Raw genomic sequence first — 17,300 nt, 5'->3', positions numbered from 1 at the left:
CTGTCCTGATGTCTTGCCCTAAGCAAAGTGAGACAGATGATGCTTGGAACAGATGGAAGAAATGCAGTCATATATATCAACATTAGATAGAGCCTCCACACTGTGCTCATTAAACACTGCTGGGATCATGTAGATGATGCTGCATGTCTGAAGCTGTGTGGACTATGCAGTGACTGGAAAACCACGGGTTAGATCATCATAGCAGCTGTGTGGAAATAGTCATGTCAACTCTGAAGAAATTCTCTGCAGATATTTTACTTGATCAAATGTCATTTATTATAATATCACAACAAATAATACCTTTGTTAATAACTTTTATTCAAATACAACATTGTTCAGCTCCCTGCTCATACAAAAACTACATTCCTGATCATTGTTCGTCACTCAGTCAAAGACATTATGAACCGATGTTATTGTAACACCATAACAAATATTATCATTATTTGAAGCTGCACAAGACACCTTTATATATTGTTGGCCTGAACGGGGCAGCAGGATGTAGTCTGGTGTGCAGAAATTTTGGTCCACTGGATAAAGCTAGCATTCTAAACGTATTACAAATAATCGGGTGAATGTATAGTATCTGAACTGCGGCATCCACACTTGCTGGTAAACTGGTATATATTACAGAGAAATTCTGTCTGGTGCAGCATCTATCATGCACTTTAAAAATCAGACTCAGAGTGTGCTGTACAGAAAGTTTTGCTGCCGTTTTATTAAAATTGAAAAAAATATATATATTTTTTAAACTAGTGGAAATCTAGTTGTAGTTTTCTATTAGAAACATATCAAAACTTTCAAATCATCTTCTTTTAACCCGAGTTCAGCAGTCTGAATGAATTTTCCTCCTTCTGGTCCTGCAAGAATGTAAAACAATGAAGACCACATTAATCTGTAACATCTTCATTAACACACGCATAATTTAAAAAGGCAGTGCATGTAGGACATCCAAGACAATTTATTTCTGATTCAACATTAAGAACAAAACAATTATAGAAGTGACTCATTATTCCACATGTCATTTTGTAAAATATGTCTCTGTAACATGTCTTTAAATTCACTCTGCACCTTGGAATATTGAAATGCCAGCAGGATGCAAGTTCTGTTCAGTTCTGCAATTATTATGGTAATTTAAAAAAAGGCAGCCTCTCAACATTAGCCCCCTTTTTTCTTTGTACTTTTCATTTGCTAATGTCTCTCCTGTGGAGAAATGGCTTGAAAATTATTGCTGCATTTCTAGCTCACTGCATTATTTGTCTGTCCTCTACCTGGCAAATTGGAAATCTGCCCTGAAGTCTTGGAAATAATTACCCAAGTACTGTGAAAGGAACCCTTATTTCTCATACCAAATATGACATTTGTGAAATTATTTCAGAAGAATCTGCTTTTATTCTCTGTGTATTATCAGAGCAGAGGATTCCTCACACATTGAACAGGATGCATTCAGACTTTTGATCCAGGGATTAACGAATGAATGAATGAATCATCATGACCCCTCCTACTCGCCCTCACTTGTTCACTACATCTTGCAGTTGTTCTTTTCTTCTCCCTCTTTCTTTGACCACTTTCCTGCTCTATCTCCATGTTTACTCAAGTCTTACCATTTACAGCAGTGAGCAGGGCTTCTTCTTGACCTTGGTGGGCTGAGGGCAGAGCACGGCCCGGATGGCCTCATCAAACACAGTCTTCAGACCACGTTGGGTCAAAGCTGAGCACTCCAAGTACTTCACTGCATCTATACATACAAGTAAGGATACACAGAATAACACACATCAAACTACACATAGAAACACAAATCCCAAGTGGAAAGTTAGGTTGAAGTTAACAAGATGCAATTATAAACTTATGCATTGATGCTGTGTAAGTATCCAGTGTATATAACCATTTCGGTAAAGAAATACTAAATGCAGGACATCCCATGGAACCTGCATGTTGAAATATAGAAATGGAAAAGCCTCTGAAACATCACTAACATGTCAGTTGGGGGACTAATGGGCTTTAGCTTCCCAACCAGATTTGGCCATTTCCTAGACATAATTCCACCAGAAAACCAACAAAACCACACATATCTGGCTGATGTGAATTATGGGATATAAAATCTTAATTTCATAGCTTTCAACTTCATAAAATCTTCATGCTACATCTGTGACATATTTGTTGCATCTGTGTTCTGGCTGTAAAGAAGAGAATTATATTTTCACTGCATTATGTATTATTATTATTATGACAAACCATGGATTTGTCAGTTATGTTAAAGGTGAATCAGTCACGGAGAAACATTAGCATACATACATTTGGAGTCATGTTTCTGTCCACATGAACAATTCATTATTTATTACATTTATTTATAATATATACCCAATATTTAATCTGCTTTTAACACTGTTATGTTTAAATCCTCAAAGAATTACCTGGCTGTTTGGCTGCAAAATGCTCCATTTTGTTCACCCACTATTGCTAACTTTGCCACTTGGCCTCGTGTTGGTAGCATACCTGGGTTTATCAGAGCTTTTTGAAAGACCATAAAAGCTCCCTGCTGCAACAGGAAACTACATCAGTGGAGCCATGAAATTACACATAAAATTGCGGCATGGGTTCTAATATTTTGTCACTACACCTTTCACATAACATGTAGTCATTTAATCAATATATATATGGTAATATATATAAATTAGGGATGCACAGAAATTATCGGCCAATATTGGGCATTTTTTCAGTATTGGAATCATATCGGAAAATAAAATTTTGGCCGATAATTTAGCTGATAATAATAATAATAATAATAATAATAATAATAATAATAATAATAATAATAATAATAATTGAATTTGTGTAGCGTTTTTCACAAACTCAAAGTCGCTTTACAGAGCAGATAAAGAAACATGACAAAAAAATAAAAATAAAAAAAAGAATCAAACAATTCTTTCAAGTGCGTGTCTGCTTATGACATCATATTGCTGCGCCTGGATAGAGACGTAGTGCAAACAGCGAGAGCCAAACAAACATGCCGTCGCTTTGGATGCTTTCACTCTTTCATGAGCAGACAGCTCTATTGCAATATGCAGTTTTTGTTCTGCAAGGGTTCCGAGAGAAGGGAAATGCTCTGCGAGTTTCAACCCAACAAATCTCATAATTCACTTGAAAGTTTGTCATTAGACAAAGATGTGCTAAGAGAATACAAAGCAGCAGCTAAAATTAGCACTAGCAATCAGAAAAAAACCCTGAGAGCGGTAGGATCTATTCAATTGGCATTTAAAAACTGCACAAAGTTTACAAAAGACATAGAATAATAGAAATATCATGACAGTAGTGTTTTATGAATGAATAATATCACATAGGCTACTTTCCTCTATCATGGAGAATGATTGTTTACCAGAGTCAATCCATTTACATTTATTCATTTAGCGGACGCTTTTATCCGAAGCAGCTTACAATTGCTATACATGTCAGAGGTCGCACGCCTCTAGAGCAGCTAGGGGTTAAGTGTCTTGCTCAGGGACATAATGGTGGATGTCTCACAGTGGGAATTTAACCCAGGTCTCCCACACCAAAGGCAATCATCTTATCTAAGCGCCATCACCAGCCAAACTAACCATTCATGCTTTTGCTGTCAGTAAACTCAATATACTACCACAGTATTGGCAGTAATCACAGAAAGCACAACACAACAATTGATAAACATTGTACACAAACTGTAATACGGTGACCATATTTTCATTTCACTATAACACAATAGTCTGGCTAATATCACTCACTGAGTGCTAGGTAAATATAAGTGCTGCTTTGTTTCAAGCCTTCATCAGACAAGGAGACAAAAAGTGTTATTCACCTATCTCCTTAGCCAGAGCCAGGCCCTGAGGGTAGGTGATTGGTGCCAGCTTCTTTTCCTTCAGCTTCTCAATGGTGTCCTTCTCGTCCCTCAGATCCAGCTTTGTGCCCACCAGGATGATGGGTGTGGAGGGACAGTGGTGGCGAACCTCTGGGTACCACTGTCAGAGGACAGATATGGCAAACAAAATGAAAAGAGAGAAAGGGGAAGGCACAAAGTGAAGGTATGTGTTGGAGATGATGAAAACTGATTTTATGTCTTGGTTGTACAGCCTCTGTCCTGTAATGTTTTAAATCTGGGGCAGGACTTATAAAGCACCATATAACTTTGCTTTGATAAGTGCTGTATAAATAAAGTTCATTATTATTATAAAATAAAATGGGGCGAGGAGAAGGTTGGACCCCAGGAGGTACAAAGTGAATGAAGGATGCCCCCTGGTTTCTTACTTTGTGATGAAATAAGTCTTAAAATACAAATGGCAATCTGTAGGTATGCAAAATTCGAATAATATTTAGTTGTGGATAGATGTAGGCTCTGCATTTGCTTTTTTGCTAAAGCAAATCCTGAAATCCAAGTTTCAGCGTCAAACTGCAAGTTATTTCATAACATAAATGAGATTTTCATTTTCAGACCTGTCCTGGCTGCCTCCACTCTCCTCTTTTACAGTTTCTCTCAATTTCTTTGCTCGTTCTGTCACACAGGCGCCCACTACTTTTCCTTCTGTTCAACTTGTCGTTCCCTCTGATCTCTCATGTGCTTATCCCTTCTCACCTCATATCGCCCCCTTTTTTTTTAAACCTCCCCCTCGTGCTCTCTCACTCAACTCTTTGCCTCTTTTATGCCCTGTACAACCATTTTCCATAGTGATGAAATGAGAGATGTTATCTGCTAAACGAATTAAGCAAATTCTGTGAAAGTTTTGAATGACCTGCTTATTAGAGAAGTCTGCTAACAAGCCAGTCGGTTGACATGAAGGGATTATAGGTATTACCTGATGAATCGTGCTACTGCTTCTTTGAGTCAATTCTTTTTAAAGACTTACCTTGTATAGCTGAAATTTTAAACCAATGTGTTAAACTAATTCATGGACTCCTTGGGTCTCATTAACTTTCAGCTTTATCTTTATTTTAGGGAAATTCCCTGGTGGACGTTTTTGAGTACTTCCAGAACTTGGAATGTTTTGTCAGCAGGTCCACTTCATATTATACCTTTATCTTCATATTGTAAACTAAAGAAATAAAATAAGACTTGACTTTAATGAGTTCAAATCTGTGATCTCAGAGTCCAAAAAGCTAAATTAGCGCCCCAAATTTAAAATCCTAGAACAAATAGACAGGGCATACGTTGCTGCCCAATCAACATGTACACACGCACACACACGCACACACACGCACACACACGCACACACACACACGCACACACACGCACACAAATTTGTATTAATTAAATGAAAATGATGAATAAATTAGCTGTTGCAGTGTTTTTATATAGTTCTTGCTTATTTGTATTTGTGTTTTTTAACTGCATGTCTTCAGTTTTTTTATTTTTTCTATGTTATTTTACTTATCTATACCTTATAGTCCATTTGTATATAAATATATATCATAGCACAATTCTTCTGTATATGTACATGTGTTTATTTCACACTGGTAACTGCTAGACAGAGATGTTTGTGTAATTCTGTATCTGCTTTACCTTTTATAATGTTTTTGTCAATATCTAATTTCTTTATAATTCCATAAACTGGTTGTCAACCCCTACACTAACCTTTCATTCCTTTCTCTCCAGTTGATCACGAGTCGGACAATGTAGAAAAGAACAAATACTATCTGATTGGTGATCAATGGACATGGGGGCAAATCTGTATTCCGCCATGTCATTGTCCTTTCATTTGCTCGACATGTAGCTGCTCACAATTGATAACTATTGACAGGAAGGTGCCTTGCTGTCAGTTGTTGTGAACCTCTACACAGAAAACAATGAGCTTTCGGAAACTGATGAAGGAAAGGAATGTAAAGGCAGAAACAGATTAGTTTGAAGGTTGGTGTTAAAAAGAGTCTGAAAGGGCTAGAATCAAAAGGTTTGCCCTGGTAAGAATGAGCTACAGAGTATTTCAAAAATGACCAAATAATGTATTTAATTGATTGTGCGCAGTTAGTGCAAACAGTGGCAGTTAAACATTCAGCCTCCTTTTACCTGTTATGATCACACATGTGCCAAATATATTAAAGTTTCATTTTATCTCAACCACATACACGTAAGTATCTGTAATTTAGGCCAAAGACAGCTTTGTTTTCTGAGTGTTAAATTATGACTAAAGCCCTCTTTCTGGTACTAAGTGTTATTCACGTTTTTACCATCTACCATCGTCTTTCATTTGGTAACACTTCAGTCTCTCATTACTATGGCACTCAAAACAAAGAGCAAAGTACAGGTGAATTGGACTAAAACAAATTCAATAAATAGAAACAAACAACAGTTGTTTTCCTTTGTTATATCGTATTGATATTCTTATAAGATATTTATGGGGTTGAAGAGCACTGAGTGGTTTTGAGAGAGGTCACACTGGTCTGCTCCTCCAGAGTCCATCTCACAATGATTCATCTACAATCAGGAATTTTTTTCAGTGCGTAGAGATTGAAGGGCTGAATGATTTAACAAGCAGGAAAAGAATATGGATGGATACAAATAAAAAATACGGAGCTTAGTTTATTAACTGATTAGTAAATTGACAGAATTCATCTGCAGCTATTTAATTAACACTTATAAAGCAAAAACACCAGACATTGCATGGTTCCAGCTTCGCCAGTGTGAGGCTTTGCTGCTTTGCTTTGCTTATATCATTGTATATTTATTATATTTGGATTGCAGACTGTTAGTCAGACAAAACAAGACATTTTAAGACATCACCTTGGGGTCTACTTTTTACTAATTTCTTAGTAAACCAAACCCTTACAACTATTATTAATCAACCAAGTAGTCAAATGTTCCACTAAGGATTAATATGCATTTTATACACTGAATTTTTCCTTGGTGAATATCCTTGTTTTTGTATTTTTTTCCACCTTGGAATGTATTCATACTCTGTGATTTCAGAAATTTTACAGTATATTAGCTCTCTGCACAATGTGTGCATCAGTGGCTGTGTAGGCCAAACGTTGGCCATCAATCGAAATCATCTAATTTACAGGGATATTGCCATAATCCAAGAAATTAAATTAGAATGAAAAGTTACATTTCCAAATGGACACAGTTTGCTCAACCTAAACTAAATCACAACGTGTTCAAAATAATGTACCACAGATACGAGACTCACCTTAGCTCTGACGTTTTCATAGGATGCCGGGCTCACCAGGGAGAAACAGATAAGGAAAACATCCTAAATGGATAGACGATAAGATAGTGAGAGAAGATTAGATGGTAGATTTGACCAGACTGGGACTATGTCTATTGCAAGTTTAAAAAGGTTATAGTAAAACATGTATGTCATTTTATGCCTGTATTGTAAAGGGCATAATTACCTTTTTTGTTGTGTAGCTTTAACTGTGTGCAATTTTGTTGGAGAAAGTTTTAAATGCCTGATTCAAAATGGGCCCAATTTTTTTTGGTTTTGGTTGCATTAGTGCATTTTGGATGCAGATTGGTAAAGAGAAATTTGTGAAGTTTTGAAAAAGGGAACTCATTATAGGGAAAAAAGCATGTAATTAACTGCAATATAATAGCCGCGACACATTTGTGTTATAGGATAAAACACATCAACAACAATGAACAAACACAATTTTTGTGACAAAACTGTTGATTTAATTGACAAAGTGACACGGTTTTATGTTTATTTGGGCACCAATGCATTCTATTGCATTCTGAGCAGTAGACTACATTTGTCTTTTCTATAATCACAGTGATGTGTCACATTACAGACAATATTTTTCTAGGTATTTCTTTGTAGAATGTTTCTGTCTGATATTAGTCAGGTGGCTTTCACACATTAAGCAGCTTCATCAGTAACATCTTTATTTCTGCCTTTTGATTTAATGAGATGTAGCTCAGTCAGGCTGCAGTATTGTAAATGGATCTGGCAACTCTCTCATCAATCTCAACTCTCCTGGGTTCCACTGCGGGAGACAAAGTGGATTTTATCTTTACTAGTGTATGTGTGTGTGTGTGTGTGTGTGTGTAATGGAATACCGTCTGTGGGTAGGACAGTGGCCGGAGCCTGTCGTAGTCTTCCTGTCCAGCTGTATCCCAGAGGCCCAGATTGACTGGCTTGCTGTCCACCATCACATTAGCTGAGTAGTTGTCAAATCTGTGGAACGTCAGTAATCAATCAATTAGTCAGTCATCCGATCTTTCATTTAAGTGATCATTTAAACAATCGATCATTTGAATTAAATGCCACTGAAATGTCAACACGCCAAGGTATAGTCTCATAATTACACGTAAGTCATCTGAGACCTGAAAGGAGAAGCTTCTGATTGCAGAAACCATGGGGAAGGAAGTTTATTAGAGCATAGTAATCCAGGATCCAGTAATACACCTTAAAATAAAATAAAAAATAAAAAAAGTATTTAAATAAAAAAGTACTAAAAAAGTGCTTTACAGTCAGAAAATTATTTTTTTTTTAGTACAAACAGTAGCTCATTAAACTTAACTGACTATTTCTTGTCCAGTTAATGAGCACTAGACTAATCCTTATAGACTGGATTACATCCATTTCTATTCCGTTTGCTGTTTGTTTGCCATAAAAATGCATAATATATTTGGTTTCTGTTGTTAAAACACCTGTTTGTTTAAGGAAATAATGAGTGGCGGAATGTAACAACATTTACTCAAGTACTCTACATGAGTACAACTATGATACGCTTTTACTTTATTTCCATAATATGCTATTTTCCTCTACATTTGTATGATAACATGTTACAGATTATGATTTTACATACATAACATTTAGTCAAATTATAAACTATGATACATTGTTATATATTTAGCTACCCAACATTGTATAATGTTGTAAAATGCATCAGTACTAATATTCCAATTATATGATAATATAATATAAACCTCAAAAGAGCTACTCTGCCCAGGAAATACTTTTCCTTTTGATGCTTTAAGTACAATTTGATGATAATACTTTTTTTTTCATTATACTTAGTTTCCACCACTTTAAATAACCACTGCAATGTTTTAGATTATAACATTTAAGCAGAACTGCCCCCGTGTGGCCTCATTGAAACACTACAGTCTTATCAATCAGCTTTTTTGAGAAACTTTCCTACTTTCCTGTACTCCTAAAACAACTCACACACATTTCAACTAGCTTCAATACTAAAGAGCAATGAGTGCATACTACTGAAAGAAAAGGTCTGCGGTACAGACTTTTCCAACCAGGGTCCATCCATTGATCATTTAATAAATAATAATCCCCCATGTTCTTGCCTCTCTTCACTGGGTACCAGTCAGGTTAATTTAATGATTTTACTGCAGACAACAAAATCACTTCTCTCATAAAACCACATTTTATTAATTTCAGCAAGTTCTGTTTTCATAATTTTAAGATATCTGTTTTGTTCATTCCGTTCTCTATTTTATCTTGTCTTGTCTTGTTTAATTTCATTAAATTCTTTAATGACATGTATTGCTTGGTTTGTAGTCCTGAATTGTTTTTATTTCCCTGTAACTTTTTTTTTTTTTTAAAGGTGCTGTACTGATACTGTACTGCTAATTATTTTTATTCAATATGTATCAATATGTTGGCTAGCAGAGAAAACATAAAATCTGGGACTTGCTCACAAGCACTGCAACAATAACTGTTGAAGTAGAGGAGTGTTTATATTTTCTTCTCTATTTACTTGTCAACTGTTTTTTTTTTTTTTTTACAAGAAAGCTTTTAGGGTAAAGAGTGTTTTGCCACCAGCCCAAACCTGTCAGTGTTAACACCATCTCAGCAAACGTCCTGCCGTGTGTGTGTGTGTGTGTATCTTTTTTTTTTACTGTCTGTGTGTATGCCATAGCCTATTTGACTGGATATGCATGCACACAATTGCATATTGTATTTCATTAGTGTTCATATAGAAACTGCAACGTGTTAGTCTTGTACATGTAATTTACTGTATGCTTTTCATATCACTTCAGAGAGAGAGAGAGGGAGAGATAGAGAGAGAGAGAGAGAGCATGTGTCTGGGTGCGTCATACTCACACAGTAGGAATGTACTCCCCGGGGAAGGCATTGGTTGTGTAGCTGATGAGAAGACATGTTTTTCCCACAGCTCTAAATCACACAAGTAAAAACACATACAGTTAGACATTATAAAACGACAATTAAAACGACAATAAGAATGTTTCAGGCTAAGAGATTGGAAGACAGTGAGAGGAAGACAGAAGATGGGCAACTTGTCTCCACATCCTGAGTGATGAAACCACACGGCTGTATGTAGGAGATGATGGAACAAGTATCAACTAGCCCTGTTCGTATTTTGTTCCAGAGCTTTGCTGACAGCATTTCGACAACACCAGAACTCGTGCCCTGTCCACAGAGGCACGGGTAAAAGGAAGATTGGCAAGAGGTAATGAGGAGTTGCTTCAGCATTGTTGCTGTAATCAAACAAACAAAGCAGGGGGTGAGCCTGTCATGAAACCAGCTGATCTGTAGCTCAGGGCCCAAAGGCGGTTCTTGTGGTGTGTCTATGAGGGTGATATTTACGCCCATATTCTTATGTATGTAATTGGAATATGGTAAACAGCTGCTTTGCGTCCCACAACCCTGTACACAGGATAAGAGGTTGACAATGAGCGACTGAGTGAGTGTGCTTTCTGTTATTGGTCTTGGTCAAATCCGGTTTGTGTCCAATTAGCTTGGAACCCATCAGCTCATCACCCACAATCATAATCACTCATTCAGCAGCCTTTTAATGTGTAAGCTAGAGGGTGTAAGGACTGTAAGCCACAGCACTACATGAACATACATACTGTCTGACAAAGTGATAACAATACAGAATATATATCATATGATATTTCTGTATTTGTGTTTTTTTCTCTGGTGCTCTCATTAGTTAGAAGTGGGTTTGTTGAAAAAGATCATGTCACATATTCCCACCTGTACCAATCAGAATTTAAACAATGAGGAATCTGATGACAGTTCATGGGTTTTTTGCTCTTGTTGCCAGCAATCAATCATTTGATCAAACCAGATCAACACAGTCCAAGCTAATTTTATTGGTAAACTCTTTTAAATAACAAAGAATGTTTTTTAAATATAATTTTCCCATTGAGTGTTACTTAGGCCCAAATATTTGTTTTTGAAAGAAATAGGCCTACTGCATAAATTTAGCGTGACCTGACATTGGAAACTGTAGTTTGACAGGTAATCTCTGGTCAGGGTCCATTTACTTTACTTTTTCAAGAGTTGTCAACTGCATCTCTCGGTCTTCTTCTGTATTGAACTTTGGTCACGTCATAACAGGTGGCCATATATTTTGTAACCCTTGAATTGTAACCATTGTTATAGTTGAATTATGTTTTTTTGTTGTTGTTTGTCTTTGGTTGTTCTCACTTGCAAGATGAACAGCCTAAGTGGGTTAGTACAGCTTATAGTGCACTTTTTGAGCGCTTAAATGTAGCTTGAGTCCCTACTGGGCATCTTGGTGTTGTAGTGCTCCCCATCTAAACTCTTAACACAAATTTTATCTGTGGTTCAAAAAAGCTGCATTACACATAAACAACTGAGGTAAGGGAAGTGGATCTGTGCAGCAGTATGGGAAAATTATTTGAGTTTAGTTGATCTTGTTATAGAGTTGACATAAATGTAATAAAAAGAAAAAAAAGCTTTATGTGAGTATACATTCAAAATGGTGTGACTTTCATAGAGTAAGTGCTTTCTTTAAGTGTTTGTCCATGCACATCACAGAAAGATTAAAAAAACAAAAAAAACAATTACCCTTTCTGGTTTTTAGCCATGCAGAAAGTTTCAGTTTTATTTGTCAAGGTTCGCAAATCATTTCAATTAAAATATTTGCCACTGACTTCTGCTGCCAATGCCAAGCAAGCGCGGTAGTTTGAATTATGTTTGTGGTGCAACATTGAAATTTCCTTAAACTGTGAACCGTTTTTAGGTTTTCTGGTAATAGCTCCCACTGAAAACACAGAACTCTGTGTCCAAATCACTCCCTCATGCACTATATGCTTATTTCACATCCTATCTTAAGCAGAGAAAATTGTGACACTAAAACTCTAAATTATCAGAAAATCAATTTCCAATTAGAGTTGTAATTCTTAAAAAGGCCATCCCAAGAACAAGATGACTAAGTGGTATGAGCAGCTGTCAACTAAGAAAAGCAGTGTGTGTGTGTGTGTGCGTGTGTGTGTGTGTGTGTGCGGACTTCTATCTTTGTGAGAACCAATGCATTCAAGATGCTGAGTTAGATGACACGGTTAGGTCATCACTTTTCCAAAAGGCAGCTTTACGGTTAAGGTTACATTAAGGTATTGGTGAGATACAAAGGTTGGGGTTAGACATGTAACTGTGATGATTAATGTTATGATGAAGGCTCTCAAAAGTATAGAAGTGCAAGCCAGTGTATGTGTTGTGGTTGTGTGTGAGTCAAATAGGAACTGATCTGTTTCAGAAGCATCAGTTAGTGCTGAAAACAGGAACCAGACAAACTGAGCTATCAAAAAAAAAAAAAAAGACTTCAGCCTCTGATCTGGCTCTGGCTGTGTTCTTAATCTGGTTTTCCATCATTTTTTCCGTCTCCTGCTGACACCATCCTACATCACCTGGTTTTAGCTGGGCACAGTCTTTAAAGGAGATTGATTCTCACTCTCTCTGTCTTTTATTATCTTCAACCTTATTCTCTTTGTCATATTCTCTAGCTCACTTGTATTTCCCCCTTCTTTCTATCTTTTTCTCCTCGTCTCTCTCGTTCTTCATATTAGGCTGTTGGTTGGAATCTTGTAACCATCACAACAACATACTTTGTCTCATTTCCTCCATCTTAGTGTCAGACACCACTTTTCTCCCTCCGCTTGCTTCAGTCCAAAAGGCACAAGCCACAGTAATGGCTGCCACTACTTCAAAGCTCAAAGGTGTCAATCAGCTAATCACACGTTTGTTTCTAAGACTGAGGATATGAGAAGACACAGAGCACAGCAGAGTAAAGCTATAATGTCAAGCAATTTGGCTCAGTTTTAATTAGTTGTGTTTTATGTGTTATACGTTTTGGTATTTTTGAAATGTCCACTAGAATTAGAAATACTGTAGGGTGTGGTTTTGTTTGTAATATCTGAATGACTAATAGGACGCTGCTTGTTAAAGGTTCCCTGTGGAGTTTTAGATCTCTAGTTACATGGAGCTGTTTGTCTGAGTGGGTTCTTGTATTTGTTTTTTTGTTGTTTTGTTTTTTTCGGAACACACACATGGGTGTCACTATGCACAGTCTGACCAACGGTCTCATATATTCCACATCAACAGGTGGTGGTAACACAAGTGATGCTGCAGTGTGCCAGAAAAGGCAGGGAAAAAGACTGCAAGCCGAGACCCGTAGATGTAAACAATGCTAGATTAAACAACCGCTTTATGAGGAAGGAAATGTACTCAACACTTTTGCTTGATCTCAGGGGTATACACAATGCATTTTGGTTAGTAACACTGTGAACACGTCTTTGCCTACAAGAAAACTCGACATGGCCCCTTTAAGAGGTAAACTGTATTGGTAACTAAATTGCTGAAACGGTCCATCCACCCATCCAACAGGCCAATGCTATAATAAGGCCATTTATCAGCAGCAGTTAGCTTATATGTACACAGTAACTGACAAAAGAATGGACAAACTTCCCTACAACCTGAGACCAACTTCCTCATTTCTCTGTGTTACTGGAAGCTTTAAATACCATTTTTGACATATTGGTTTAGTCACAAACATAGTTAAACAAACACGTGTTCACACATCACACAAACAATGTAGCTGCTGAGTTTCTTTTAAGACCGAACTTGTCTCCACAGGGTCCACCTGCACAGGATTCATCTGGTGGAGTCCCAAACTCAAGCTGCATACAGCATGATGCCACGTTAGCGCCTACCAGAATCGATCAAAAGAAAAAGAAATCGTGGCAGAAATTACTCATATACTCATACCAGCTTCAACAGCTTTTTGGCTCTCATAAGGCTCATATACACGTACTCCCTCAAAAGTGCTGTTGGGAATGTTTCAAAAATGTACATCAATACTTTCTGAAGTGATAGGTGTCAACAGGTGTAAAACTGGGCAGAGCTCCAAGCTGTCGACAAATTCTTTTCTTCGCATTCCTCACATTACTTCCCCCACTGCTCAAGTTCTCTGCTGAACAGCAACAATTGCCTTTGTGCTGGCGGTGTGTTTTCTATAATCTGGGTCAAGTTCTGGACTGCAGCCATGACAGATGCAATTAGGATGTATTTTCAAAATACAAAGTTTGAAGAGCATTCAGGTGGTTTATGTCATGAGAATGAATCCCTTTGAAGAATGACACAGAGAAGCAATTTTCGACACCGCTATGGTTAAAGCGTGTAGTTAAGACCACGTTTCAGGTTAAAATGACGACTTTTCATAGATTAAGGCTCCTTCGACTTCGTTACAGTGATAAGCACTTGGTTTGTGATCATGATTAACAAAAACCAATGCTGAGTGTTGGTACTTTGTTGGAAATAAACATTTGTCTCTTGTGTTAATATCACACATTTTGTTCTTTTCCCATTCCCAGTCCCATTCTTCCACCCCGACCTTCTAATGTCCTTTGTGGACTTTGACAATGTCACGCTACTCCTTCCTTTGCTCCAAACAAAGTGTGTTCACCTCAAAATCAAAGCTCAAAGTCAGCTCTTTACCATCATAAGCACTTTTATTTTAAATTTAGTGCATAAAGTAAACCAAAATAATACAAAATGCCTCACTTTCCAAGTATTATAGACTTCAGTCTCCTTACTTCTCCACTGTACAATTTTAAATCTCAGTGTCACATTCAACACACACCAGGAAGCTCAACACACACCAGGAAATTGTACCTGTAAATTGTTTAACATGTAACTGATCTCTCGCAGTAACAACTACAGTGCTTCCGCTTAAAAATTTCCCCCATCATGCCAGCCCTTTTGCCCCACCTTCAAGAATAAGAAGTGTGCAGAAGTTAAATTTTCTAATATGGTAGACAACACATTGTCCAAACTTGTTCTGAGAGAGTACATTTAAGCCTTTAGACCGAACAAACTCCAGGTTTTCTAATACTAAGAAGTGCAAGTGCCCAACTTTAACAAAACATAGCTTTTATGTCTTTATTTCTGTTTCTTTTCTTTTACAGTAATTTGTTGATTTTTTCTTGTCTTATGAACCACTCTTTTTGGCATTTCTTGGATTTTCATCTAGAGTCTGTGGTCTGAGCTTGCTACATTACAGCATTTCCCTGCAAGTTGTGGCCTGCATCCAGCACTCTCAAACACACACCTAAAGATATACGCATAACACAGGACAGGCTGTGTTCTTCAACACGTTTAAGAGCACAGTAGCTAAGTGTTTCGAGTAAACACCATATCACACAGCCACATCACTGCGGAAGTTGAGAAAACTGTGACTTAAGGCTGTTCCGGCCTTGTGAATATCTTTGACAATTTCTATCAAACAACCCTAAATTCTGAGCCTAGGACCAAACGTCCCCATCATGCATCAGCTGGGTTAACACCTCTTGATTCAATATCTGAAGCCAGCTTAAGTTATAACAATTTAGGTAAAGTAAAATAATGGCGTACCCATCTCCCACGACCACACATTTGATAGCCTGCATCCTGTTCCGCTCAGCTTCGTCTGTGCTCTTCACTCTAACAGAAACAGACTCAGAGAGGAAGGCTCAGAGGCGTAGATCAGCATGCAACTACAGGAAATTGTAACACACCTCCCTCACTCCCCTCCCTTTGCTACCTCTTTTTCTTTTTCTTTCTCTGTCTCTCTTCCTTTATGTTTGCACCAATCCCTCCTTCCGGTTTTGTTGGTTTTTTTTCTTCTTCTAAACAACACAACTTCTGCAAGCTGTCCATAGAGTATAAAATACACTATAAATGTGGTGAATTATATGGCAAAAGACACTGTTGCAATAGTTTAGAGCTGTGAAATGGCCATGAAGTGTTTTGAAATGGGGAAGATGCAGTAACAATAACAGTAGGCTTTATTTAAAACTTGTGCAAAACACACACACACACACTTCTACTGTTACCATACACACACAGAGAAATACTTTAGTTTAAATTTAGTTTAAGTTTTGAGTTTTTAGTAATAAGTATAATGCATATTATTATTGTTAAATATACTATTAGTTATAAATAACTAAAGTAGGCTAATATTAAAAGGAAATAAGTGGAAAATAAGCCACTATACAAAAGCAAATCGTCACATGCTCATACAGCTGACAATACCAGTGATACTCCCCTGTTGCCACTAGATGGCACTTCAGTAACGTTTTTGTCATTCATTTTCATGTCAAACTATGAGCAAGTAAAGCAGAGGAGCTGCTTGTTAGACAATTAGACCTATGTACATTTGCATCTTACTTCAATCTTAAGTAAGAAAATGTTTCAAACAGCCAATGCATTTGTCAGAACAATTTTGAGAAACTCTTCCTTATTCCAGCAGTTACTGTGATCATGTGGTTAAGATGGCTTACCACTTTATCTACTGGTGTCTTCCTAAATTCTTCTGTTTTATGAAAATGTTCCTATAGTAACATCCATATAGTGTCCTAACTGTAGTGTAATATATATATAGTGCTAATATTCACTTTTAGTGAGGTTGTCTTTATACTCTAGTCATTTAGCAGATGTTCTACATCAGTTTCAATAACCACCAGAAGTTTACAGTTAGATGCTGTTCAGGATGCTGCGTGCAAAACCACCATATTAACCACTCGTCACTTCTGCTATAAATGAGGGTCAAGTCAGCCCGAGTTAGTACACCAGGCTCAATATGGAAGAGGATTTCATCTCCAAAATAAAAGTGTCTCATTGCAGTTAAGAGAACAAAAAAGGATCAACAGCAACTTATCAACAGCACTGTTGATATCAAAAGCACTGCTGATAAGTGTCAAGGGTTCAATGCTTACCTCAACATCTGACGCGATTCCTGGCTTTCAAAACCCACTTCCTGGCCTGAAATGTGTTTTGCAACCAAGTTGTATTGTCCAACGAAATTTCAAAACACTCACCTACGCTCACAATTTCAACCACTCAACACTGACAGATACACTACCAGTGTTGCAAGAAATATCAAGTCTACAAAACGTAATTCTCAAGCCACAAAAGCAAATTACAAAGGTGTTTTATAATTGTTTTGTTATGGTGGGCTGCTTCCTCCTCTTTGCTATTGGATCTACATCTGAAGATCTAATCATGCAGTCAAGTCAGTCACAGCTCAACATAATACAAGTTCTGTCAATGTTTTAGAGTTCTTAAACCCCTTGA

At 37.2% G+C, this 17,300-nt stretch overlaps 1 protein-coding gene across 1 annotated transcript; it reads right to left on the bottom strand.

Moving 5' to 3' along the window:
• Positions 1–252: 252 nt before the first annotated feature.
• Positions 253–15,755, bottom strand: rac2 (Rac family small GTPase 2). The gene is made up of 7 exons (XM_038712756.1): positions 15,600–15,755; positions 10,023–10,094; positions 8,015–8,132; positions 7,146–7,208; positions 3,830–3,989; positions 1,602–1,735; positions 253–857 (listed from the first exon to the last, which is right to left on the bottom strand). Exons 1-6 carry the CDS (start codon positions 15,632–15,634, stop codon positions 1,605–1,607), a joined length of 579 nt encoding a protein of 192 aa, XP_038568684.1. The 5' UTR covers positions 15,635–15,755; the 3' UTR covers positions 253–857; positions 1,602–1,604.
• Between the last annotated feature and the right edge of the window lie 1,545 nt (positions 15,756–17,300).

The sequence above is a fragment of the Micropterus salmoides genome, unplaced genomic scaffold (assembly GCF_014851395.1).
Source record: "Micropterus salmoides isolate LMB-PRFRI ecotype aquatic unplaced genomic scaffold, ASM1485139v1 Ms_hic_scaffold_12, whole genome shotgun sequence".
Classification (NCBI taxonomy): domain Eukaryota; kingdom Metazoa; phylum Chordata; class Actinopteri; order Centrarchiformes; family Centrarchidae; genus Micropterus; species Micropterus salmoides.
Note: the sequence above shows the minus strand (reverse complement) of the source record. Positions and strands in the feature narration are given on the sequence as shown.